General features: G+C 41.3%; 1 protein-coding gene across 1 annotated transcript in view; it reads right to left on the bottom strand.

Moving 5' to 3' along the window:
- The window catches only part of prkcz (protein kinase C, zeta), a 226,405-nt gene that overhangs the window by 188,455 nt on the left and 12,748 nt on the right, over window positions 1-25,202 (bottom strand). Inside the window, exons 2-3 of the mRNA XM_038269023.1 lie at window positions 8,995-9,116; window positions 271-360 (exon numbers count right to left, since the gene is read on the bottom strand). Coding sequence (XP_038124951.1) covers window positions 271-360; window positions 8,995-9,116 — 212 coding nt within the window. The remainder of the gene's footprint in view (window positions 1-270; window positions 361-8,994; window positions 9,117-25,202) is intronic.

Below are 25,202 nucleotides of genomic sequence, written 5' to 3'. Positions count from 1 at the left end.
TAGCTGTTAGTCAGGTGGGCCAAAAGAAGCCTCTCTCTAGGACCTTCCTGATGAAGGACGTCAGAGAAACAGCCCTACAGTCTTTGAAGAATAGTGGCTGAGTTTTATTTTCTACAGGAACATGAAAGAGTTTGGATCTTATCTTTAATGGGGATTTTCTAAGCAGAAAACTACATTTTGGGGTTAATTAGCCTCCAGATTTCCGTCACTATCCAGAAAATGGAGCTTAATGTAACGTTCAGGTTCAACACAGGGGAGGAAGAAACTCACCATGCAGCAGGAGTCCAGATCTCTTGGTTCTGCTGTAAATCCGAAGCGCCTCTTCCAGCTCCATCTGAGAGGAGATGGTGCAAGGATCTCCTGCAAACACATACATGGTTCTGTTCAGGATGAGTTTGGATGGTCAGCTGATCATGGACTGGGAGGCCAATCCGAGGTCGGTCAGACTAAACACCAGTTAGACGAGAGCTAAATGAAACAGGTTTCATTCAAAGATCTCTTTCTAGAATCTGGAGATATATTAAACACGATGAGGTCAATATACCTTCCATCCCCTGTGAATATTAAATAATCCACAGAGGATCCAGTGCTGGTTTACACCGAATCCCAGACCGTTGTTTAGTTCAGAGTGGTGAGTAGATATTGGTGATTTTCACACAGGATCCTCTGGTGAGTTACACAAGCTCAAATAAAGCTTAAAAGGAACTTAAATCTACTCTTTAATATGAGATCAGATTGACGTCTGTTCTGATGTTGGAGGCAGAGTCAAGCTGTCATTTAGCTGAAACATCAATTCAATTCAGTTTATTTCTATAGCGCCAATTCACAACACAAGTCATCTCAAGGCACTTTACAGTTCAACCAGATCATCCAGTCAGATTGATTTAAAGTTTTCTATCTAAGGAAAACCAGTTGATTGCATCGACTCATTGACTTAAATACAATCCCTCACACTAAGCATGCTTGTAGCGACAGTGGAGAGGAAAAACTCCCTTTTAACAGGAAGAAACCTCCAGCAGAACCAGGCTCAGTGTGAGCGGCCATCTGCTGAGGCCCACTGGGGTTCAAGGAGACAGAAGCAGACATAGAAAACCCAACTGTAAAAGGCAGCTCCCGTCCAGAAAACACAGCCAGGCAGACGAGCTCTAATGCTACGTTCACACCGGACGCAGCAAGAACAGCAAAATCGCGTCTGCTGCCTCATTTTTGCTGCTTGTACCAGTTAGTTCTGACGTGCGGCTGAAGCAGCTTTGCTGCTCTGGCTGCGCGGTGCAAAAGTGTGTCTGACGTGCGTTGGGCGGAGCTACTCTATCCTTTCCCTGCCTTGCAGCTATATGTGCTGTGATCAGTGGGAATAAAGTAGTTTTAATGTTTTTAAGTGAGAAAATACACCTGAAAACTTCATCAGTGCAGTCAGTTCATCCAGATTACAATCCTGCCTTCCAATGTTATTTCTGTCGGAGCCACTCAGACCCCCACATACCAGCGGTGCGCCGACAGTAGGAATCCCTTCAACAGCAGCCTCTGGCCGGGTCGCCTCCTCGCGGTTCACCGCGGCAGCTGGTAGGTGTTTTTCATCTAAATAAACCGATCTGCAGGCAGCAGGATAATAAAAGCGAACATATTCTGCCAGATGATTTCTGCATTTTAAGTTAATTTAGGCATCAATAAACTGTTTCAGAGGAGTGATCACAGCGCTCTGTATCATCAGCGCTGTGTCTCTCTCCCTATCAGCTTCTCTGATTGGTTGACGTGGCGCGTCAAGCAGCAAAAATTAAATTTTTCCATCTCGAGCAGCAGCGCGTTTGCGGCGCCTCATGTGCGCTCCCGACACGCTGCTTCAGCTGCTCAGACGCGCTGCGCCTGCTGCTTACAAAGCGCCGCGGGACCTTTTGCTGCACCTTGACGAGCGTCAACCTTTGATTTTGCATGTAAACTTGCTGCTTCTGTGGTCCCAGCTGTGTCCGGTGTGAACGCAGCATTAGCCAGCTCCCATGTCAGAGGGTGAAGTGAGCACATCCAGCCAGTCACAGTCAGAGAAACAGGATTACACTGAAAAACATGCTGATCTATAAACAAAGGTGTTGATGGCAGCAGCACAGCTGATATTTCTTTCCAGGATGGAGTCACAGCCAAACAGGAACAGACCAGATGAAGCTACTATGAGAAAAAGCAGAGAGAGCAGAACGCTAGAGATTGAACTAACAGATTCTGCAGAGTGGGAAAATAGAAATATAATGAAGCAGAATGATGAAATGGGGGTCCCTATGTCCTCCAGCAGTCTAAGCCTATAGCAGCATAACTATAGAGATAGCTCAGGATAACCTGAGCCACTCTAACTAGAAACTTTATCAAAAAGGAATGTTTTAAGCCTAGCCTTAAAAGTAGACAGGGTGTCTGCCTCACAGACTAAAGGATATGAAACCAGTGTTAGAAACTCTGGTTCAGCTAAAAAAAAAGTTAAAATATATATTTCATAATCAAGTGATGAAATTATTAATTTTCACTATGAAAGGCTGAACAAGGAAATCTGAACTTACAGGAAGCATCTTTTGTCTCCACGTTACTTTACTCACTATAATCAGTTAAACTACTTCTCTTCATGTCTTCATCTTTAATCTGCTTTTAACAAACTAAGTAAGTTTTACATTATTTAAAAAACTAAATAAATGTTCCTTTTGAATACAATGACAGCATTGAGAAATATATACATTTAATCTTTCAAAATATTTCTGATAAATTGGTTCCAATCAATATTAGAGGCAGAAATTAAATTCTATAACCAGGAAAGTTGGCAGCGTGGCCAGGAAAAAATACAAGATTGGAGATAATCCAAAACTACTTGTACCTTTCATCCTGACACACTGAGAGAATGTTATGATGAGGTTAATTAAATCACATTCAGCGGTTAATATGCTGCCAGTGACAGCTCGTCCAATCAGGATGGGCGCAGGGAAAATGCTTCAGAGGTGAAGACTGGGACTGACCTCATTATGTCCTGACCCTAAGCAGCATCTACACACCCAACTTTAAAATTAACCTTAACTAAATACACACTACTAGTCATGAACTTTTCACAGCACCATCCGGGTTGGACGCAGCCGAGACCCCGTCAGAATGATGGCGCAGAATTTAAATATCTCCTTTTTTGAAGAGAGTTTGAGTCGGAAATGATCTATTTTGTTTTCCAATGAGCTTGGAGAGCAGGATTGATGGAAGCGGGGGTCTGCGGTGATCTCTCTTTAGCTTCGCAGCTAGCCCCCCTCTGCAGCCTCGCTTTCTCCATCTCACGCATCTCTTCCTCCGTCCGTTAATTTCCGCTGTTGGTTTGTTAATATTAGCCCGTAGCAGTCAGCAGCTTTTTAAAATGTCGGTGTTTAAAACGTTTAGTGACTGTAGCTCCAGCAGGCGATGGTGATCATAGATGCAGGTTTGATGTCTAGTTTGTATCGTTTTAAAATAAAATGTCCTCACTAATAGATCCGCCTATCAGGTTAAACTTTGCTGGTTTGGGGTTAAAACCTGAAACACGACTAGAAAATGTAAATCAGACATTATGTGAGTTAAGAAAACCTGCTTTGACTCCAACGTTCCTGGAATTCTCTTTAATGCCCTTATAGCTCAGAAAAACCAGAGGGAGACAGGCTTAGAAGAGCAGACAGATCCACCAGATCCCCACTTCCACAGTAGGTGCAGCTGGCTGCTGTTCGCTGTTCTGGACCGGTCATGGGCCGCAGGGACTGAGCTGGACCGGTCATGGGCCGCAGGGACCGGTCATGGGCCGCAGGGACTAATCATGGGCCACGCTGCCATCTGATCTTTGAATGGAGGAATGGATACTCCATCTTTTTTTTAGCCTGAGGCTGCTGCCGCCTGCAGAGGCTTTGCCAAACCTCCACTTGCTGCTCTTGGCTGCTGCTACAGGCATCCAGCACCCTCCAACTCTACACTAATGCTCAACATCATCAGAACAATAGAAAAGGTCGAAGGTCAAGCTAACATTCTATCTACTGTACTTTAAACCCAGGTACATCTCTGCTTTAAAAACGGCTGTAAACCATCTGTAATTATCCTTCCTGTGGAGCTGCTCTGCTTCTCCAAGCTCCACGTCTGAAACGCTTCAACATGACATAAAAAAGAAGCATTTGATTTTTTTATTGCCATGATTATTTCCCAATAAACCGCTAGTTTTCCACACCGGCAGCTTTAGCCGCCTCTTCTTCATCCAGAGCCCCTGGAGTAATAAAGTTATGTCTAACTGCCTCATATCAGCTGTTTCAGATGTTAGCAGCAGTAAACTGGACACTCTGCCCTGCAGATTAAACCAACCATCCCTTCCAGAATGAGCCGGGAAAAATGTCAACTCTCAGGCAGGTTGGGTGAGAAAAGCAGCTCCTGCATCATAATAAAAGTTCTGTCACTGCAACCACACCTCCTCTGCTACCGGTCTTTAGGGCTATAAAGCTTTGACCTGTGAAACCTGCTAATAAGAACTGCAGCAGCGGAAAAAAACAAGAACAGCTTTGAAAGATTTAAAACTTTTCTGCAGAGCTTCTGTCTGATGTTCAACGGCAGGACTGACGTCAGACTGGCACTAACTCATTTTAAGACCCAATTTAAACTGGCTTATATTAGCATATAGGATGGTTAGCAGCAGCTGGTTTATTGTCTACATAATGTAGATCTAGAATTAACCATGTTGTTACATTAGAGGGGTCATTTGGGCCTTTAACAGTGGCCCCTCAGACGGTTTTAAAAGAGTCCGGTCAGCAAGGAATAACCAAGGATCATTATTTATACCTAAAACTAATAAGTTCGCTGTGATTAACTGAATTTAGCGTTAATCATTAAAAGAAATAAAAACAATAATTTTCATCCCAAATATAGTAACCCCTCCCTCCTGCCATCTTCCAGCAGTGACGTCACGGTGCGGTAAGCCTAGCGCCATTCTCCCCGCTTTACAAGCTAAATCAATGGGAACTACTAGACACATCTGCAATCAACAACCATTATTGAAGATTTCCAGAGGACTTCACCATTGAAATTCACCAGAGCTATAGTGAAACTGACAATGCCCACGTGCATGGCAGCTGGATGCTGGAATACATCGGGTAAAAGTGAATAAAAACAGTTATTCCCGTTTCTGATTCCTGATCCTCCACGGACGGGTTGGTCGTTGGATCGCCAACTTGAAGAGGGAGGATTTGCCATCAAACTTCTGGCCAGAGAAAAAACCCGTAATATGTAGGCAACATTTGGAAGAAGAATGTTTTCAAGATGACTTGGATAATAGCTCGTTGTGACAAACACCAGATACAGCACTGGGACTATGACTGGACTTTTCCTTTAAAACCTGCAATACGATTGGAAAACGTAAATCAGACATTGTCTGTCTTAAAAAAAGAACCGGAACCCTCTGTAATTTCTGCCTCTGCATGGACGGGTGTCCTCTCTGCATCAGTCCAACAAGGAGTCTCAGACCAGAACGTTAACAGCCGACAGAACAAGTTCCGGTGGTCTTTAAACTTTTCCAGAGGTGTGATGACAGCATTCCCATCTGTTCAGCTGATCCCAACCAGAACTCTTCTAGTCCAGAATCAACTCAACCAAAGGCATTCAGGCCTCTCCCTTTAAAGGCAGCTAAACTTCACCTGCTGATACTGAAACTTTCATTACAACAACCAACGTCTTTATTACTATTACTTAAGGAAAGAAACTCCTTCCACCTGCGTTTATGTCGAGGAACCTGCCGTTAACTCCGTCCCCCGCACTCATTAAAGGTCAGTGGGGATGATCAAACTCGACACATTTTTCTGCAAGAGGTCTTGGTTAGCTATCAGCTCTCAGACTACGCAGCAATATCATAGGTCTGACAGGAAGAGAGACACGGTTACAAAATAAAACACATCTACTTTGGGGGAAAATACAGGATAAAATTTGTTAATCGAACGGGGAAAGAGTCAGTTTGGAGTCACACATTGACTATATAGTTCAGACTGGTGCAAAAACAATGAATGAAACACTAAAATAGAACAATTTACCCATGATAGGAGTTTGGGAGGACAGAAAACGGATAAAGTAGTGATCCTCTTTGAGCCTCACAAAACTAATGAGGGACAGAGAAAACAGTTTATCAAGTCCTTAAAATAAATTACTTCAGGAGGAGAAAAATCAGATACTGTATAGTAAAGTAGTGATGCTCTTTGAGCCTCACTAAAAGACAAAATAATGAGGGGCAGACAGAGCAGGTAAGTGCAGCGTATCTCCCTCACCTGTTTATGAAAAAAAGAAAGAAAAACTTGGATAAACCTCCCAGATCTCTCTGAGAATCATCTCAGTCGCTATAATAACCGTCCCACGGCGTTTATTGCTACGTTTTTATTTTCTTTAGCCAGAGATCTTATTGTGTTTTTAATATATGAACACAGAACACAGACTCATTAAGTGGGTTTGCTTTATAGAATCTATATTTTTATATGTATATATATTTCTATAGATGTTCATAATCTGTCCAAGTCAATTGTGGTTTTAAATTTTGTGGCACAGAGACAGAGGTGGAGAAAATCTGTGCAGATCTGCTCATCCTGCCTAGTTGCAGCCTCTCTATAGGCAGGCAGTGTGACATAGAAAAAAATCGGATCAGAGATTAAAAAGTTGTATGCAACCGGTTAGTTCTGGCCTTAAGGCTGAATTTAAGCAATTCTTTAGTAGAAGCAATAATTCTACTGTCCACGTGTCTACGCTGAGATCAAACTTTAATTCCTTGTTTTTGTTTCAAACAGATTAAAACCAGCTCATGTCTCTGTTTCTCCTCCTAAATTTTTCATGTCCCAGATTTAAATCTCCAGATTTCTCTGAAATGTTAGTTTGATTATAGATCCGTAAAATGAGATAATTGGTGGATTTCTTACAGCAGCTGATCAGAAGGACAAACCAATCTAAAGCTAAAGCAGAGATCACTATGAGAAGAGAAGGAAACCTGCAGTTAGTGCAGATGGAAACTTTAACTCAGGGTTCCACAAAAAACGAGGCTTAGTCTAAGCCAGTCCAAGTCAAGTCAGGTCTAAAGTCAGGGTTAAATCTTCAACAGCTGAACTGAAGCAGCTCTTATCAGACCCAGAACATCCAGAGTGGGTCTAACTCTGCATCTCAGATGGTTTCAGATCCAAACCTCGGCCTGTACTAACATTAACATTTGTCTTTTAATATTTTATAACATCTGTCTTTATTATTTAAATTTACCCTCTACAGATCTGCAAAAAGCTGCTTTATTTAAAACTAAACTTGATATTTACCATTTAGAAAAATGAAAAAGGCATTTATCCCTTGAGAGAAATATCGTAAAGAAATTAAAACCTGTTAATAATGGATTAGATCTCAGTTAAAAGCTGTTTTATCTTTATTTCCCATTCTATCATTAATGAAACTAAATCTGGTTTGAAGGCTTTTCTCTGCTTCGCTCTGAGAAAACTAAAAATCAGAAATTTAAACTGTCATTCTCTATCCTGGAGAGTAAAGATGTTTATATTCATTGCATCAATTATAAAATCACGATAGAAAATGCAGTTCACTTCTGAATGAACAAAACAGGAAGAGCTTTTATTTTGAAATGTGGATCCTGGTAATGATGCAGCTCTCTAAGCACCTATTAGTTTTTATTCCACTTATTTAAGATCTGTCCAGTTACTTTTAGATCATGTCGTTTCTCCCTGGTTATTTTTTTTTTTGCCCCCTAGTGTTCTTTCCTTTCCTCTTAGCTCCTTCTAGTTACTTCTGTCTACACCTGCTCCCAATTAGCTAATTAGATAATTATTCTGTCTCCCATATATTTATGTCCTGTTCAGTCACTCATTTGCTGAGTTTGAATTCAGCGGCTGCTTTCTCCAAAGGCCAAATTCGTTGGACGATCACGTCATAGCGAGGCCTGTACAGATTGGAAGACTCCTCGTTATGCCGCCAACAAATGCATCCTTCTTTTTGCCCATTTTGATAGACAGGTCCAGTGTATCTTCCGTAGCTTTGGGTATTGCGAGTCCAAGCAAGCCGGCTGCTCCATGCTCAGGAAAAAGGCTCAGAACAGTGGTGATTATTGGAAGTGCAGTTTAATATAATAATAATTAATAATAATAATAATTGAACTTTATTGATCTCACATTGTAGAAATTTATCTCTGCATTTATCTCAACAGTGGGCTGCCATTGTTCAACACCCGGGGAGCAGTGTGAAGTTAAGGGTCTTGCTCAGTAACCCAGAGTGGAGGCTGTGGCGATTGAACCGGGTACTTACAACCTTCTCAGAGCACAAGCGCACTGCTCTTAACCACTGCAAAGTGAATGTGATTGGTCAATTATCAAGGGGGCAGGATTGATGTGGCGGAAGGCTCGCAAGCATGTTTGGTTGTGGCCGGTGTCTCAGAAGTACCTTGCTAACCAGTTAGCAACTTGGTGCTTGTAAGTTCCCATTGGGACCAAGTAGCACTAAATTGGTGACTTAGAAACAACACTGTCAGGGAACGCTATGGACAGCGGAAACATGCAAGAGGAGGAGAGTTTTGGCCATTGAACGGAACCCGGACCAGTTAACGGAACATGAGGGATTAATAGAAAACATCCAGATAACAAAAAACAAAGTTCTGACGGCTCAGAAATCTGGATGATTTCTCTGACTGATCATTTTTATAATTATGATGTAATCGTGGGACCAACCTCCAGCTTTTTTGCAACCCGTCCCATCCCCCATCCCACTCCCACAGGGGACAAAGGGGCCCCTGCTGTTTCTCTATCTTGGGGTCTGTGGCCCTCATGTCAAAGTCTGATGTGTCTGAGGTGTAGGAAATGTTACTGGGATGTGATGATGGTGATGGTAAAGAAGAAGAGTCCAGCAAACAGCCCTCAGTCAGCAGCGGATTTTAACCGAGGACCCCAGAGAGTTTAGGGACGGGTCCCCAGCAGGAAGCAGAGTAATTTAAGGTATCTGACCATGAAGCTCGTTCACCTTCATCGTCGATCCACTTCAGAGTGATGGGTTGTTGCCTAGCAACGCTGCACATTGTTTTCACTTCCTCACACAGCTCCACGAAGCTCACTGAAGATGGCATGTCAGTGATCAACATGTACCTGAAGAACAGAAACACAGAACAGACGTCACCTCAGAGGAAAGAGACTAAACTTCTCCTCCCTGAGGTTAGGAGATAAGAAGCTGAGTCTCCTTCTGTGGCCGTCTGCTGAAGGCCTTTACAGGCAGGTCATCATTAAACAGCAGAAATAAAACTCATCTAACAGGATCGTTTGCTGAATTTATAAATGAGAAGGAAAATAAAGCAAAATAAAGAATAATCTATCTTAAATAACCTGAGATTACTTTCAATCTAAGGACTTTAAATGATCCAATCAAAGCCCAACTGAAAAACCTAGCAGGCAAGGATATTTAATGAAATGTAATATCAGAAAATGAGTTGGAGCTTCAGGATGTGAACAAAAAAAAACTTGTTTTATTATTTTAACCTCCTCTCCCAGAGCGGCCCTAAAAGCTTAAATCTAACAATCTATAACAAACACATCTGGGATTCCAGAAACAGAAAAATCTAAAATAAAGTGGATTCATCAAATACAGGGTGAAGAATCTCAATCATTTATTTCTAAGTTTCATGATTATGGTCTAAAGAGAATAAATATTAAATAAAAATTAAAAGGTACAGAGGATGAGCAGTGATCACATGGTGAAGTTTGCAGACGACACCACGGTGGTGGGCCTCATCAGAGACGACAACGACCTGGACTACAGAGAGGAGGTGGAGCAGCTGGTGGAGCAGAGATAACAGCCTGATCCTGAAGGTGGAGGAGACCAAGGAGATCATGGTGGACTTCAGGAAGAACCGGCCTAACCACGCTCCACTGCTCATCAACAGCTCAGCTGTAGAGGTGGTCAGCAGCACCACATTCATCACAGACACCCTCACCTGGACTGGAGACACCACCTCACTGGTCCAAAGGGCCCAGAAGCGCTTGGACTTCCTGCAAGGATGTCCAAGCACTTCACAGCATTCGATGCAGGACCAGCAGGTTCTGCAGCAGCATTTTCACCTGCCGCCATCAGACTGATGAATGTTTTGTAAAATGGGTTTTTTTATTTTATTTTATGATATTTATTATATATTATCATTATATTAAAAAATAAAAATTTTAAGAACTGTAAATTTACAGTCATATGTTTATATTACTGTTTTTGTGTATTGTTTTTACTATATTTCAAGGCTGCACTTTTCAAAAAGATGAAATTGTTCCAAACTAAATTTATTTTGTTTTACACTTGTGTAAAACAAAATGACAAATAACCAGTGTTGGGCACGTTACTATTAGTTGCAGTTACTAGTTACTTCTCCCAAAAAGTTACTGAGTTACTAAGTTACTCCACAATAAAAGTAACTAGTTACTAGTAAAAGTAACTATAGTGTTACTTTTGCGTTTCTCACCCTCACCACCCAGCCCCCACCTTCTCGCGGTGTGTTTCTAAAGCCAGCTGAATAGAGCGGACGACAAAGACAAGAACCTGCAGAGAGTTTAGCATTTATTGCAACTCAACGTCAATGACAGCAGGGGGGAACGCCATCTGACGGCCCTATAAACCCCGTCAGATAGCATTTCCCCTGCTTAACATGGGGGGAACGCTATCTGATGCAATGTAAATATCATCAGGCTGCATTGCCTCTACTCATGGGTGTGAAGTTTTTTAACAGGGCGTTCAGATCTGGTGAGTTTATGAAATTAATAACTGGGGATGTCTAATTGTGAAATCCTGTGTGTTTGGGTTGTTATAGATAATCCAACATCCGTCCGTCCATCACTAATCCCTTCATCCACTCATTCATCATCCATCCATTCAGATTTCTCCTTTTCTCCATATAGGCTATCATTTGATCCTTCACGCTCTCCATAGTTCTCCTGTGGCGCGAGCACAGGGCAACTGTTGCGTGCCTTTAGCGAGCATGCGCGTTTCCTGTCGCATGTGCGTGAATCGTGCCGGCGCGCTGTGCGGAGATGCAGGGGAAACCGTATCTGATGGGGAAACGCAGCTCGATGTAACACCGGTATTTCCATCTGGAAAATGCAGTTTTGCTGCTGGAGTCCTCCTCACTCTCCATCTCTCTGTGTGTGCTGTACGTTAACACCCACCAGCAGAAACACCCACCTACCCAACTGACAGACGGAATCTCACTATTCATCAGCCATTCTCATCCTCCCCTCTCTCATGACAAGGCGCGCACGAGTCCTATCATGAAAAAAAAGGTTAATTGTGTGACCTGAGTAACGTGCAGTAACGGGGTGTCGGCCATGGTAACTGCGTTATAGTTACAGTCAAAGTAATTAGTTAGATTACTCGCTACTAAAAAATCTGTCTAAGTCTAAGACGTATAACTAACTGGCCTGCATAAGATAACCAAAAACCCACAGATTTTGACACAGGATTAAAAAAAAACAAAAAAAAAGACATTTTCTAAATATTGGGACAATATGGTCTGATAAAGAGTGCATTTATATACATGTTTAAGCTAGAATCAAATATAATTTCCCCACAACTTTAATATTTGAGTGTTTCTAGGGGGAATTAGGGCATTACCAAAGCTGTACATCCCCAAACAGGGGGCAAGGTTTCTATAATATTTAATAAAGGGCGTATAATGGACGCCTGTCGGCATTGCTTGCTAAAAGCCTGCTTGTCTTTACCTGCTGATCAGATGTATTTTACTCCAAATAACGTTATTCGTGTTTCATTCACACTCAAACACATTCAGCTGTATCAAGCTTGTTAGCTTTAGCACAGCTAACATACTGACTGCTGAAGCCATTTCCTAAAGCCGTCAGCTAAACCTCTACAGGTGATATTTTCTCTTCCATGCCACTAGATGGGGCTGACGCACATTTGGCCACCTGTTTGAGAACAAACGGTTATAGACATTCTGGGTTACTAATTAAGAACCAAGACTTTAGCCTCTTTGGAGTGGAGGTTATAAAATGAGCTCTGCTGATTTCAAAGGTCACTGATGCATTCACCGTTTTTCAGTTTCATCTCAGCTGTGGCCTTCGTGTTCTTATCAGCTAAACGCGTTACTAAATAAGGGTGTGAATGTTCAGTTTTCCTGTCAACACTGATTCTGGATGGTCATGCAGCTTGAACGAACGTTTAACAAAGCAGCTGTTTGGAGCCGATGGCTGCTGGGGGCCCGGGGCCAAACACACGCCCAGCAGGAACCTGTCTGAGCTGCAGCCGCTGGTCCTCCGAGTGTCTGGGTGTGTTTATAACAAACAGGAGTTGGACTCTGGCAAGGTGGAGTGGAGACAGCTGGCTTCCCAGCATGCATTGCTGATCAACAGCCACAGGAGTGAGCAGAGAGCAGCATCAGCCAGGACCTTCCTCTGACTCCCAACTAGACACAATCGGTGAAGCTGTTTCATTATTGAAAATAATGAATCAGAATCAGGGCTGCAATTAACAATTATTTTACGATTCAATAATCTTTCGATTTTTTTTCTTCGATTAATCGATTTATAATCGGATAGAAAAAGGTTCCGTAAGGAACATTTTTATGAAGGTACACTATATGAAACTGAACCTTTTCCACCTGAGTAGTTCTGGGCGGCGCACTAAGGAAACTACATCATGGTGGGGTCCTTCGCAGCCGAACGCCAGCGTTCTTTGTCATTCGTGAACCATTTGTACTGAAACTGAAATAAAGATTGATTGGATAGCGCATATTGACAGATGAAAACTATTTTCTCCTTAAATGCAATATATATATATATATATATATATATATATATATATATATATACACATTTTTTTTAGTCTCTATGCTCCAATTAACGATTCTTACTGAATTGGTTTCAACAATCTTGAGGCGCGTCTGACCTTAATGTGGACAAGCATCAAAAATGAAGCAGCAGGAGCTTTTTCCCTGCTGTGTTATGAACCTGTCGCACCTTGACGATTTAGCCAGCATATGCCTGACGTCAGAATCTTCTAAAACACTGGCATACGCTGAACGCTATGTATTTTTTCCATTTTGGGCGACATACATAGAGTATTCATAACGAGTCCAGAGCGTATGTCCAATGACAGCCTAACTTATGAAAAACGCACCACAGTGTAATTTTGATAAAATACGAAGCATCAGTTAAAGCAGCTCCCCTCAGCAGCTCCTCCGGAGGCGCCCGTTCTGCATAAATAGATGTCTTTGATTGCGGTATTAATGTAGCTGCTGTTTACCGCCCGCCCAAAAATAAAAAATAATTAAAAAGAAAAAAGAAAGAAAGAAGGTTTGCAGTCGCAGCAGATTCCGCATCATTTCTGCTAGGAAGTTTGTTGGTGGTGAGCGTGAACGCAGGGAGGATCCATCACTCACCTTCTGTCTCACCCTATGATGGGGATGAGCCATTATACATTATACAATATAACGCCATTATACAGTAGTTGGCAGTTAGAAACACGTTCAGTGCTAGTCTGGAACACGTCAGATACGTTGATTTGCATTTGAGAGAAGTTCTTGATAACTTTGGCATATGTAACTCATAGGTTTTGGATAAGCTAGACGCCAAGACTCATGAGTAACGTATGTCAACGATTGGATAACCTGCCTGTCATTTATGGCCCATGTATGGCATACGCCATATGCTGACATGTGCCAGCGTTTTCCAACGTTTTTCAGCGTGCTCATAACTTATCCAACGTAGTTTTTCTTTTCCGTATGTAAGGGATAAGCTGATCTAAATCGCCAAGATGTGACTGAGGCGTTTGGTGTGAACATAGCATTACCCTTTCTGAGTATTTGAATTAAATTATAAAACACAAAACTCAGTCGGCCTCAGCAGATGGCCGCTCACACTGAGCCTGGTTCTGCTGGAGGTTTCTTCCTGTTAAAAGGGAGTTTTTCCTCTCCACTGTCGCTACAAGCATGCTTAGTGTTTGGGTTTGTATTTGAGTCAATGAGTCAATGCAATCAACTGGTTTTCCTTAGATAGAAAACTTTGAATCAATTTGACTGGATGGTCTGGTTGAACTGTTAAGTGCCTTGAGATGACATGTGTTGTGAATTGGCGCTATAGAAATAAACTGAATTCAATTCAATATTTTACCAAATGTGTTCCTTATGAAACTTCCATCTTTAATCAAGAACTTCCCGTACAAATACTTCGCATTATCAGGGCAAAAGCAGTGTTGGAACAAAGATAAGAAGTTGGCTGCATTCCACCTTAAAATGCAAAGTAAAATAGCTTTTCAGAGAGTCTAAATTATTCAAAATTATTCCGTTCAAAGCCTGAAGATGTGATACACTAAGGTGTACCCTATGAAATATTTCTATCTATAAGCCCAGATAAAGTTATTCTCAAAGCTGCAGTGGAGGACTGTGGATTCAGACTGAAGGACGATATCATGGTTGCTTTCTGAGACACATTCTTGTCCAGCAGAATATGTCATCATTGCAGGCCTACTGATGAAAATGTAAATCAGCTGATTCACAGTAATAGATCTACTATAGCCTGATAGTGAAGCATTAAACCAGTCACGTCGCTTTGTTCTGATCGGTTGCCAAGCTAACGCGGCTAATGACAACAGAGGTTACAGTGAAGCCAGACTGAAATTAAACAATCAGAGCAGAACAAAGGAGGAGCCTGTCTGCTGAGGCTGATCAGTAAACAACATCCAGGCTAAGCTAGAGGAAAGAGACGTTCTCAGAGCTGCTGCTGCATCTGCATGAACCGGATCCTCGTTTGCTTTGTCCCTAAATACCAACATTTATTAATACGAACAGCAAAAGGCCAAACATGAAGAACACAGTAGCACAGTAGAGATAAAAGATGATAACTGCAAGGCTGAATCAAAGGTCCGTAACCAACAGAAATACTCTGACTGGTATCTGCTCTACTGTTCAGACATTTAACAGTTAAATATTTCCTAAACAAGAGCTGAACCAGGGCCTGATTATCCGTTTTACCGGTATGGAGGCGATAATTTAATCAGGGTAGAAAAATTGTTGTTGGGATTCCTTTAAAGCTTTGCTTTTAAAAAATGCTGGGAAAAAGTGGAGTTTTTATCTTTTTATCTGAGTTCATGTCTCTGTTATCCTGATGATATGAACCAAACTTCTAACATCTTCTCTTTAATTCTCGCCTGAATCTGAAATAAGTGGAGCGTTTAAAAACAGGCATTTATTTCCCTTCACGTAAGACATTAAAGGTTTGATAGATGAACTCAGATTTACACTTTAAACAATAAATATTAAATAACTGTGATTTTACGACTAACATTAAACAAGAATTAACTATTATTTCTCCATTTCAATAAAGGTGTGAATAAAACAATCTGTAATTATGAGGCTGGAATCATAAACCACCGTTTATCATCCTGAAGGAAACTCTCTGGCCGACCTCCATGTTATCTCTGACTAACCGCTCTCAGCTAACTAAAGGGCCGACCATGAACTGGGGAAAAATTCCTCTAATCAAAAGACTTCTCCACCTTCAGTCAAGTTCAGCAGAGTTCAGAGCTTTGAGTCCTGATACTCCAACAATAAGCATGAATGGAAACACAATAAAGTGTATAATTACAGTTAAACGTAACCGGCTGACATTTCCTCAGAGGTTGCCTCATTTTCTGCAGTAAAAGTCCAGCAGAATTACACTGTAAGGCTCACATCATTAAATATATGATCAATTTAAACAACAGCAGAGTTTGACAAACGCTTCCAATCACAACATTAGAACTGTTTAATAATTATCAGCGGTGAAAAGGAACAAAGTACATGGACTTGATTACTGTACTTATGTACTTTTTTTGAGTATCTTTACTTTACTTGAGTCATTTTTTGAGGGGAGTACAAATAACTTTCACTACATCAATCCATCCATTTTCTGTTATTTCTGTCTATCCCTGCTGGGGTCGCTGTGGGGCTGGTGCCTATCTCCAGCTGTCTACGGCGAGAGGCGGGCTCCAACCTGGACAGGTGGCCAGTCCATCGCAGAACAACATGGAGACAAACAGGACAAACAACCATTCACACACACACTCACACCTAAGGAGAATTTAGAGAAGCTAATGAACCTAACAGTCATGTTTTTGGACTGTGGGAGGAAGCCGGAGTAGTCATTTTATTTTTGTTCGACTCCTTTAGATATAAGTCGATCTCTGAGCCCACAATTCCACAGTCCCAGAGGTGTATTGAAGAAACAACAAAGCCCGGTTCCCAGATCTTGCCTCACTTGCCTTAAAAGTACCCGTTGTCTCTTTGCACCAGCATCACCAGTTAGTCTGTTTTCTGATGCTTCAATTTCATTGACGAAAAATCAAAACCATCTTGGATGTGAGAAAGCAGAAATGTTTCTTTTTGTTAAAAAAAAAATCTAAAAACTGATGCCCTCACAGAGAAAATAGAAAAAGGGTGTTTAATATTGAAAGTGGAAGTATTTATTGCATTTTATTATATTTTAGAACTATAAGATAAAAAAACAAAAACAACATTCCTACATAACATGCATTCAAGCAGGGGCGGATCTAGAAAAATATTTATGGGGTGGCAAGAGGGGGGCAGGAATTTTTTTAGGGGTGGCAACATATGGCATTTGTTTACACTGAATTTAATCACAGTTATCACAGTTTGGTGAGAATAGTATGTACAGTACTAGTTTTTCATGTGAAAAAGTTAATATTAATAATACATCGTACAATGAGATCTCACTTAATAGGAGATAGAAGAAGGATAACACTACTTCTAGAGGGGCATTATGACAGGAAAGGTATTAAGGTAAGACGCAGGTGCTGAGTCGCAGATGTGTGAGATTGACTGTCAGAGAGGCAGCTTTGCAGCATTTGCACAAGAAGAAACGATAGAAAGAAAAAGTTTCCCATCAGAGATCTATGGACTGAGCTGGACTAAAGTGAGCAGAACTACACAGTAGAAATAAATGGGTCAAGGCACCCGAACAAGGAACTGGACATCTATGTAATGTTTACTCTGAACACACATTTACCCCATTTGTCCCTCAGTAACTTGACATACAGCAGTTAAGGCAACATGAAAGGGACATTTCATGCATGTAAATATGCTGTAGATAGAGCTGGATATGGAGGACCAACTCTGCCATATTTAAAAATAAATACAGAAATAAATAAATGCTCAATAAATAAATAAGCATACAATTAATTGCCACCAAAAATACAATTAACAAATAAATGTAATTAGAAATTATATTATAATGGCAGGCAGAAATGTAAAAAGGGCAGGCGGAAATAAATAGCGGCGAAGAAATAACTAGGGTAAAAAAATACAAAGGAAGAATAAAACAGACAAAAATATGATAACATGCACATAAATAAACACTTAAAAATATAAGTAATTAAAAAATGAAGTTGAAGACAATGACATAAAAATAAATAAGGTAAATATTAAAAAGGCAAAGAAATAAAGAAGCCAATTAAAAGAGTTATATACCTTTATGACTAGCTGTATAATTTAATTTCTACTTACATTTATTTGTTGTTTGTATTTTTGGTGGCAATTAATTGTATGCTTATTTATTTATTAAGCATTTATTTATTTCTGTATTTATTTTTAAATATGGCAGAGTTGGTCCTCCATACTGCTGTATCAACAAATCAACAAAAAGGCGGGTTCTGTATGTTACATCAAAATCTCCACAAATCTGAAAAGGAGCAACATAAAAATACATTTTGCTTGTGAGTAGGTTCATACAGGTCATTTCTGGATAGTTTCATATTATATATAAAAAAAAAAAGAAACAACAACACTGCTTCATATTAAGCAGGATTTACACCAGTATCGCATTTTTAACTTTTAACACTTTTGGTTTTATTAAAGGAAATATCAGATTTTCTCAGGTGCCAAAACAAAATGTAACAGCTCTGTAAAGGCTCACCAGAGAGCATAACATAAAGTTAACATGACTATAACAGAATGCGGTGATTTCCATGTTGCTCAGCAAAACGCTTCACAACTTTATTTAGATCCAATGCCTTTGTGCGTTTTGATTTGAGTAAAACCAAACTTGATCGTCTCTTTTCTGTCATAGTTGACCGCAAATATGTCTTTCTGAGCCTGAAACGTCAGGCCTAACTAACATCATAGATAGAGAAATAACGTTCTGCAACCTGATTTTTATCATCTCAAAATCAGCATTGCAGCTATGCTAGCAACATTGTGCTTTCATTATGATTTCATTTCTCGATAGATAGTTAATCAATTTTTACCTGTTTCATCCCGTGTCTCCTCTCCCCATGAACCGTGGCTCCCTCGCTTTGCCCCATTCGGTTTTCAAAACAATCAGTCTCAGTCGCTCTCGCGTCATCTCGTGCTGCATTCACTGCAGTCCGACATTAGAAATTAGCGGTCGTAATTCTCAAATGATCCATAATTTATAAGCCTCACCACCCCTACCGCCAACTGGGGTGGCAGCAGGGGTGGCAAGGCTGTCATTTAGGGTGGCATTTGCCACCCTATGCCACCCCAGTAGATCCGCCTATGCATTCAAGCAACGTTTTGTTTATTATTAAATCATTTTTGAGGATACACTTTCATTTACATACATTCTTCTGTCACTGAGGCTAACATGCATATGCTGGTACATCTAGTTTCATGTTTGAAAAACATTTGACTCCACATACACCTTTGCAGATTCTGAAAGGTTTTTTAAGAGATGCACTTTTTTCTTTAACTTTTGCTGTGGTAATTTTTGAGGATGCACTATTTTTGATCACATTTTTTGTTACTGACTGTCGGTGCATCTAATTATATATTTGAAAAATACTGGACTCAACAAAATACGTTTGCAGTTTAACTTTAGATTGGTTCAATAATTAATTTTCAAAGGATTATCTTTGTGTTTGAATTGAATTGTCTTTTGCTGCTGTTAACTAAAGCAGATAAAACTAAAACACTGAAACATCATTTCATCCGTTAGATGTTTGGGCTGCAAAAAAGCTGGAGGCTGATCCCACAGTTACATCATAATAATATAAAAGATCAGTCAGAGAAATCATCCAGATTTCTGAGCTGTCAGAACTTTGTTTTTTGTTTTCTGGATGTTTTCTATTAATCCCCCATGTTCCGCACAAGTACAGGTTGCTCATTAACTGTACTGGTGCAATATGAAAAATAAATGTTTGTGTTAAAACTACGCAAACTTATATGAGAAATGTAGCTGTACATCCACAAAATATAGGGTACTTTGTTTCATAAAGCGCAAAAAAAGACTTTTTTGTTTTTAAAAGCCCCTAAGGGGCTCAAACAATAGGCCCCCCCATTTCAACAAATGAGGTTTTTTTTAGACTAGAAGAGTTCTGCCTTTTAAGACAGGAAAGTATAGCAGTTAAAGTTGCTACTTGAGAAAATACTGAACCATAGAGATAAAAATAGCCCTGTGATTCAAATTATAAATTGTATTTGGAATAAAAATGAGAGAACTAGGGGTGCTAAAAAACACATCCTCCAAAGACAGATATTTACATGGGAATGTGGCAGATAATTAATTGACATATTACTGATGTTGCTGGATTTTATTCTGCTTTACTTCCATAAATTGCTGGATCTTCTTTACTTTATCTTTGCCAGAAGATTTAAACTTTAAAAGCCTTGCCCTCATAATTTGAAAGTTAATTTATTTATAAAGAAAATATAAACGCTGCTTAAGCTAATTCAAATGAAATTAAAAGTAAAATAAGTAGCCAACCTTATCACTGTCTGTAACCTACTAACAAGGTAAGGAAAGCATCAGATGAGCTACCTGAGAAACTAACGTAACGTTTCCCCACTTTAAAACCAAACAAACATGGTGGTTCCGTGCCATGTTAATTTCTTTTGACAAAAGTTGCATGTTACGACTTTTTTCGCTTTACAAAGCGCAGGCTATTTTAATTATTGTGATCAATTTGCGCCGTCAATCCCGGTGCATGCGCGCTTCATTTGCAGTCTGGACGCTGAGGCTCTGACTGCAGCGCTGAGAGGGACTCCTGCGGGAAAACGCGGTTGGGGTGGGGGAGGCGCCCCACGGCAGAGTAGGAACGATACATGCTTTCACGTATGAGTCTCCAAAAGCCGCCAGTGACACCGTAAAAAGTCGCCAGATTTGTCGCTAGTCGCTTTTTTGAAAAATAGTCGCTGGAGGGGTCTGAAAAGTCGCTGAGTTGGCAACACTGCACCTGCGGCGCTGGCTCGCTCTGCCATATTTTTTTTCTTCCTCTTTCAGTCAAGAGGCAGTGATGACAGCGCGGGGGATGACGCATTAATCGCGCGACACAACTAATCGATGATGAAATTCGTTGCCAACGCTTTTAAAAGTCGATTTTTATCGATTCGTTGTTGCAGCCCTACTGCTGTCCATTGCGTTCCTTGACAGTGTTGTTTCTAAGTCACCAATTTAGTGCTACTTGGTCCCAATGAGAACCTACTAGCACTAAGTTGCTAACTGGTTAGCAAGGTACTTCAGAGACACCGGCCACAACCAAACATGCTTGCGAGCCGTCCGCCACATCAATCCCGCCCCCTTGATAATCGACCAATCACATTCACTTTGCAATGGTTGGAACGGCCGTTTCCCTACAACTTTACTGGTCCACGTTCCGTTTACTGGCCCACGTTCCGTTTACTGGCCAACGTTCCGTTTACTGGCCCACGTTCCGTTTACTGGCCCACGTTCCGTTTACTGGCCCACGTTCCGTTTACTGGCCCACGTTCCGTTTACTGGCCCACGTTCCGTTTACTGGTCCACGTTCCGTTTACTGGCCCATGTTCTGTTTACTGGTCCATGTTCTGTTTACTGGCCAACGTTCCGTTTACTGGCCCACGTTCCGTTTACTGGCCCATGTTCCGTTTACTGGTCCATGTTCTGTTTACTGGCCAACGTTCCGTTTACTGGCCCACGTTCCGTTTACTGGTCCATGTTCCGTTTACTGGCCAACGTTCCGTTTACTGGTCCGTGTTCTGTTTACTGGTCCATGTTCCGTTTAGTGGTCCACGTTCCGTTTACTGGCCCACGTTCCGTTTACTGGCCAACGTTCCGTTTACTGGCCCACGTTCCGTTTACTGGCCCACGTTCCGTTTACTGGCCCACGTTCCGTTTACTGGCCCACGTTCCGTTTACTGGTCCACGTTCCGTTTACTGGCCCATGTTCTGTTTACTGGTCCATGTTCTGTTTACTGGCCAACGTTCCGTTTACTGGCCCACGTTCCGTTTACTGGCCCATGTTCTGTTTACTGGTCCATGTTCTGTTTACTGGCTAACGTTCCGTTTACTGGTCCACGTTCCGTTTACTGGTCCATGTTCCGTTTACTGGCCAACGTTCCGTTTACTGGTCCACGTTCCGTTTACTGGTCCATGTTCCGTTTACTGGCCAACGTTCCGTTTACTGGCCCACGTTCCGTTTACTGGTCCATGTTCTGTTTACTGGCCAACGTTCCGTTTACTGGCCCACGTTCCGTTTACTGGCCAACGTTCCGTTTACTGGTCCACGTTCCGTTTACTGGTCCATGTTCTGTTTACTGGCCAACGTTCCGTTTACTGGCCCACGTTCCGTTTACTGGCCCATGTTCTGTTTACTGGTCCATGTTCTGTTTACTGGCTAACGTTCCGTTTACTGGTCCACGTTCCGTTTACTGGTCCATGTTCCGTTTACTGGCCAACGTTCCGTTTACTGGTCCACGTTCCGTTTACTGGTCCATGTTCCGTTTACTGGCCAACGTTCCGTTTACTGGTCCGTGTTCTGTTTACTGGTCCATGTTCCGTTTAGTGTTCCACGTTCCGTTTACTGGCCAACGTTCCGTTTACTGGTCCATGTTCTGTTTACTGGTCCATGTTCTGTTTACTGGTCCATGTTCTGTTTACTGGTCCATGTTCTGTTCTGCCATGATGTGATTAATCTGGAACAGAGTCACTAAGTAGGGCTCAGTGTTTTCAGCAGCAGTCAAAGACGAGGATTATAGAAACCTCATGGATTTATGAGGTGACACCTCCAGGCTCTAAAAACACACATGTTATGTTCCACTATCCTTGTGGGGACTTTCCATTGTGTTTTATTTATATGGGCTAACCTTAACCCAACCCTTTACCAACCTCAGAGGTGGAAGGTGTGGAGACAACAAGTCATCTCTGTGAGGTATTTGTTCTGCCCAGCCACTGAGCCACTGAACCAGGTTAGTCCATTCACAGACACATGTCTGGTTCCACTACACGTCCACACACTCCTACATACACATACACTCCTCATGCTAATAGTTATGGTCATTGGGTTGGGAGGATGCAGTAGGCTCAAACTAATCTAACTGCTGCAGAGCCCCCTCCCCCAAGACAGTCACAAGACATTCCTAAAGGAATGTGGTCCTACCCAATGTGATGTCTGAGGACACAAAATACCAATCTCAGAGGATTTATTTCTCTTTCTGTGAAGCTATCCTTGGGTTCACATCGGAGATATATCATGGCATCATGTTCAGGGACGCTGCATGACCAGAGGCTAAGCCGCGATGATGACATTGAAAACAAAGTTGCTGCAAAACAGAACGTTTGCAACATTGTTCCATGAGTTTCAGAACATTCAGATTCTGACTGTAGGTGACCATCTGATCAGCTAAGCTGATTCATAGTGAAGCTGCTCCTTTAGGGGCTGAAACTTCTGGACATTTCTGAGAAAATATCAACAAAACATGGATCCATTCAGTAGGGTTGTCAAAAGTATCGAAACTCAAAAAAGTATTGATATTTACATGTTGTATCCAGATACAATACTCGTTTTTAAAAGTATCGATACAGTGCCACCACCAGTGGCACCTAAGCAGTCATTCATCTAAAGTGCAGAATAGAGGACAATGCACTTTCAGAACACTGTGTGATTGAATAATTCTGTGCACTTTTCAGTTTCAGACTTTTTTTTTTGTAAGAGGTGCAGCTGCTGAGAATTATTTTTGTTTCTTAACCGGTTTGGCTAGTTTCATTGTTATGTGTGTGAAGCATAGCCAAGGAAGGAACACTTAATTTTAATTTTATACGTTTTTTATCAAGCTTGCTTAATATTGTGCACAGCATACAACTTTTATTGTATTTTATTTATTAATGAAAATATTTCTGTAGAATTTTGGAGTCTTTGTTTTTATCCTTGTGGTATCGAAAATAGTATCGAGTATCGAGTATTTTCCTTAGTATCGGTATCGAGTTGAAAAGTTTAGTATCGTGACAACCCTACCATTCAGAGACATTCCAGTTGGTTTAAGCTGAAACCAACTCCAGGGAAAATACATCAGCGTTTAAAGGAAATATCATGAAGAACCAGCCTGAAATCATCCAAGAAGAACTGAAGATCCAGTTTACTCAGACATCCTCTACATTACCACATAGCTCTGAAGTGTTTATAGAAAACAGAGTTGGAGAAACAACCTTATTTGGCAGCTATGGGTTGTAGAATAACAGAATGGGCAGGCAGAGGGCAGGCTGTTTATCTTCCTCGCCTGTATCGGCAGACATCTTGGACTGTGAAGTTTACCATGTTCAACCAGATGCTGCTGAAAAAAATCAACAGAAATGCAGCGATTCTGACATTGAGCTGCAGGTTCTCTACCTTAACATTAGGCAATACAGTCATGACCAAAAGTTTTGAATATGATTCAAATGTTAATATTTACAAAGTCTACAGCTTCAGTTTTTATAACGGATATTTGCATATACTCCAGAATGTTATAAAGAGTGATCAGCATAACAGCAATTAATTGCAAAGTCAATATTTGCCTAGAAAATGAACTTTAACCCCAAAAACACATTTCAACGCCATTGCAGGCCTGTCTTAAAAGGACCAGCTAACATGGTTTCAGTGATTGCTCCATTAACACAGGTGTGGGTGGTGATGAGGACAGGCCTGGAGATCAATCTGTCATGATTAAGTAAGAATGACATCACTGGACACTTTAAAAAGAGGCTGGTGCTTGGCATCATTGTTTCTCTTCTGTGAACCATGGTTATCTCTAAAGAAACACGTGCAGTCATCACTGCACTGCACAAAATGGCCTAACAGGACAAAGAATCGCAGCTAGAAAGATTGCACCTCAGTCAACAATCTATCGCATCATCAAGAATTCCAAGGAGAGAGCTTCCATTGCTGCCAAAAAGGCTCCAGGGTGCCAAGAAAGACCAGCAAGTGTCAGGACCGTCTCTTAAAAGTGTTTCAGCTGCAGGATGAGGCTACCAGTGCGAGCCGGAGACTCTTGGAGCAAGGCCTGGTCTCAAGGAGGGCAGCAAAGAAGCCACTTCTCTCTAGGAAAAACATCAGGGACAGACTGATATTCTGCAAACGGTACAGGGAGTGGACTGCTGAGGACTGGGGTAAAGTCATTTTCTCTGATCAATCCCCTTTTCCATTGTTTGGGACATCTGAAAAACAGCTTGTTGGGAGAAGATGAGGTGAGGGCTACCACCAGTCTGGTCTCATGCCGACTGTAAAGCATCCTGAAACCATTCATGTGTGGGGTTGCTTCTCAGCCAAGGGGGTCAGCTCTCTCACAGTCCGACCTAAAAACACATCCATGAATAAAGAATGGTACCAGAATGTCCTCCGAGAGAAACTTCTCCCAACCGTCCAAGAGCAGTTTGGTGATGAACAATGCCTTTTCCAGCATGATGGAGCACCTTGCCATAAAGCTAAGGTAATATCTAACTGGCTCAGGGAACAAAACATAGAGATGTTGGGTCCATGGCCTGGAAACTCCTCTGATCTTAATCCCATTGAAAACTTGTGGTCAATCATCAAGAGACGGGTGGATAAACGAAAACCTAGGAATTCTGACAAAATGAAAGCATTTATTGTGCCAGAATGGACTGCTATCAGCCAGGATTTGGTCCAGAAGTTGATTGAGATCATGCCAAGGAGAATTGCAGAGGTCCCGAAGAAGAAGAGGGGTCAACACTGCAAATATTGACTTGCTTTAACTCATTCTAACTGTCATTAAAAGCTTTTGTTACTTATAATATGATTGCAATTGTGTTTCTGTATGTGATGACAACATCTGACATACACACATAAAAAACCAGAGGGCAGCAGATCATGTGAAAATATAATATTTGTGTCATTCTCAATAATTTTGCCCATGACTGTACTAGTCATGTGCTAGTCTAACATTAGCATTCTTTCATTGGTATATTCAGCAGCCATGTTTT

This window comes from Cyprinodon tularosa, unplaced genomic scaffold (assembly GCF_016077235.1).
Source record: "Cyprinodon tularosa strain WSP-4 unplaced genomic scaffold, ASM1607723v1 ctg716, whole genome shotgun sequence".
Classification (NCBI taxonomy): domain Eukaryota; kingdom Metazoa; phylum Chordata; class Actinopteri; order Cyprinodontiformes; family Cyprinodontidae; genus Cyprinodon; species Cyprinodon tularosa.
Note: the sequence above shows the minus strand (reverse complement) of the source record. Positions and strands in the feature narration are given on the sequence as shown.